The following is a 2,500-nucleotide window of genomic DNA, read 5'->3' as shown; positions in this document are numbered from 1 at the left end:
TATCAGTATGTTTTAATTAGTGTATAATTGCTTGAAAATGAAAGTTTTGATTGATTTTATGACCTTAGAATGATTATTTCATATCTAGGAGCAGTTTGCTGAGGCCGCAATGTTGCACCGCCATGTTTCTACAGTAGCCCAGAACGGACAAACTTAACGGCCTTACACATTTTTATATATAGTGGGCGTCCTGGGGAAATGCACCTGTTGGAAGACCAAGAAGAAGAAGAAGTACTATAGAATAAATAACTAAATACATCTTCACCTCATCTCTTGATATTGTGGAAAGACTTGAGGCAGTGGTGGATGATGCCATCTTTAGTAACTATAGCTTCTTGTCCTTGAAGGCCACCGTAGCTTCTGTAAATTCTTAGGGGTTAGCAAGGGAGCGTTGACTTCTACAAACTCACCACTAGATGATGCTAAATATTCAGATATTACACACTGCACTGTAGTGAAGAGTAGTTCTACTGGAGCCACAAACCACCAGGAAACAAGGTTTACTTTACTTGACTTTATTTAGCAAGCAAAGTTATTTTGTGTTGATGATTGCCATGATGATTGCCATGATGATTGCCATGGTTCTAGACAGAAAGAAAGATGGATTATGATATCTCTAGTAATAACAAACATAAATATGGCCTTTAAATCATATGAAATACTTAAACATTGCAGTACTTCAAAACGTAACTTGACGAGTGAAAATTAGCCATTCAACTATCACAATCTTTTCTCACACAAACAATAATCCAATAAGTAAAACGGTAACTTACATTGAATGGTAAATCAAAAGACACACGGCAACATCTTCACACACTCACTTGTGGTGAGGATGTGGTGTGAACAAAGGGAGAAGGCCTCACTAGGGTTGCGTTCCGAATCGCATACTTTCTACTATATAGTACGGTAGAAAAAAGATTTAGGATGTCCCGATTCTTGTGGCCAGATTTAGGATGGTTAGAAGTACCCGGATGTCCTACTTCATGCGGCCAAGATTGTTAGTGTTGAAAACTGCATCCTATTTGGGCGATTCTGACCCACAATCCAGTGCGCACGTGAAGTGACGTAACATCGACGAAGCCTCCATATGAAAACAAACGGGGATGCGACGGATATAAAAGCAAGAGGCAAGATCAAGGCGCAATGTTATGATGAAATAAGAGAGAAAAGTATGTCCCAATAGTATGCCTACTGCATCCTAACTAGATTCTTTTTATCGTCGGATGTAGTATGTAGAATAGAAAAAAAGAAAGAGTATGCGATTCGGAACGCAACCTTGGCCTCTATTCATAGTGGGAGGAGCAATCAATTACCCTGAATCACCACTTGGTGTCTCTTGTGGAGGTGAGGTGAAGCTGAAAGAACTGGCAGTTTCTAACACTGTACCTTTAACTTAATCTGCACTCTGAATGATCAAAAACACAATTCATACAGATGAGATCCATATGCACTATAGCGTATGCTGCTCTTCTATTCTCCTTGTAAATTGTATATTCTGTATTGTTGCTGTTGTTTTTCTATTTTAATGTATGTTGCATATTTTCATGTTTCCTTCTTGGCATTCAGTCTGAGGAAAACAAAGGAAGAATTTCACTGTATGACTGAGAACATGTTTCTTATTGTGCAATATGACAATACACACTTTGAGTCTTCAATTATAGATGATAATAACGTAGACAGTATTTGTATTTGTCTACACACCAGTTTACAGAGCCTAGGCTGTGTATAAACGCCAGACCATGCAGTCTATTCCCGACCTGATCAAGAAGAAGAGAGACGGAGGAGCGCTGAGCGAACAGGAGATCAAAACGTTCGTTCACGCGGTAACGGACGGAACCATCAAAGAATGTCAGACAGGTAAGAACCGCCAAGCTACTAACTAAATGCTTTATTCATTCGCTTTTCTAATGTGTATTATGTATTTTAATCTTGCCCCTGTAAAGCACTTTGAATGGCCTTGTGTCTGAATTGTGCTATATAAATAAACTTGCCTTGCCTTGCCTTGCCTTGCCTTGCCTTGCCTTGCCTTGCCTTGCCTTGCCTTGCCTTGCCTTGCCTTGCCTTGCCTTGCCTTGCCTTGCCTTGCCTTGCCTTGCCTTGCCTTCTAACTATGTCATTTGGGGAGTAAAATATATTGTCATTTAAGTTTGATAAACTTTACAGAAATTCAGTTTGGATGAGATGTTACTATGCTCTGGTTCTTATGACACAATAAGTATGTTGAACCAATCACAGCAGGTCTCTGCCCGAATGTTCTATAAAAACAAAAGTTTTAAAATATTTTTGAACCAAATTTATAGTGACTCCATAAGGTAACAGACTATGGCTGTGTTCGGAAAGCCCTACTAACGTCCTACTCATACTAAAAGCCATACTAACGTCCTGCTCATACTCATTTTGACGTCAATTTGAGTATGTGACGGTTGTGTGAGAGTTTGTGTAGGCTAGAAATGCCCGGATGAGTACTTACTTCCGGACGATTTTGTGTATGGATCAATAG

The 2,500-nt window shown here is 39.4% G+C and overlaps 1 protein-coding gene across 1 annotated transcript in view; it reads left to right on the top strand.

Annotated features, from left to right (window-relative positions):
• The window catches only part of tymp (thymidine phosphorylase), a 13,163-nt gene that overhangs the window by 1,384 nt on the left and 9,279 nt on the right, over positions 1 to 2,500 (top strand). The window contains exon 2 of the mRNA XM_080051298.1: positions 1,705 to 1,857. Coding sequence (XP_079907424.1) covers positions 1,740 to 1,857 — 118 coding nt within the window. The 5' untranslated portion in view covers positions 1,705 to 1,739. The remainder of the gene's footprint in view (positions 1 to 1,704; positions 1,858 to 2,500) is intronic.

The sequence above is a fragment of the Ammodytes marinus genome, assembly GCF_949987685.1.
Source record: "Ammodytes marinus genome assembly, chromosome: 22".
Classification (NCBI taxonomy): domain Eukaryota; kingdom Metazoa; phylum Chordata; class Actinopteri; order Uranoscopiformes; family Ammodytidae; genus Ammodytes; species Ammodytes marinus.
The sequence above is the reverse complement of the archived record's forward strand: the minus strand, read 5'-3'. Positions and strand labels throughout refer to the sequence as shown.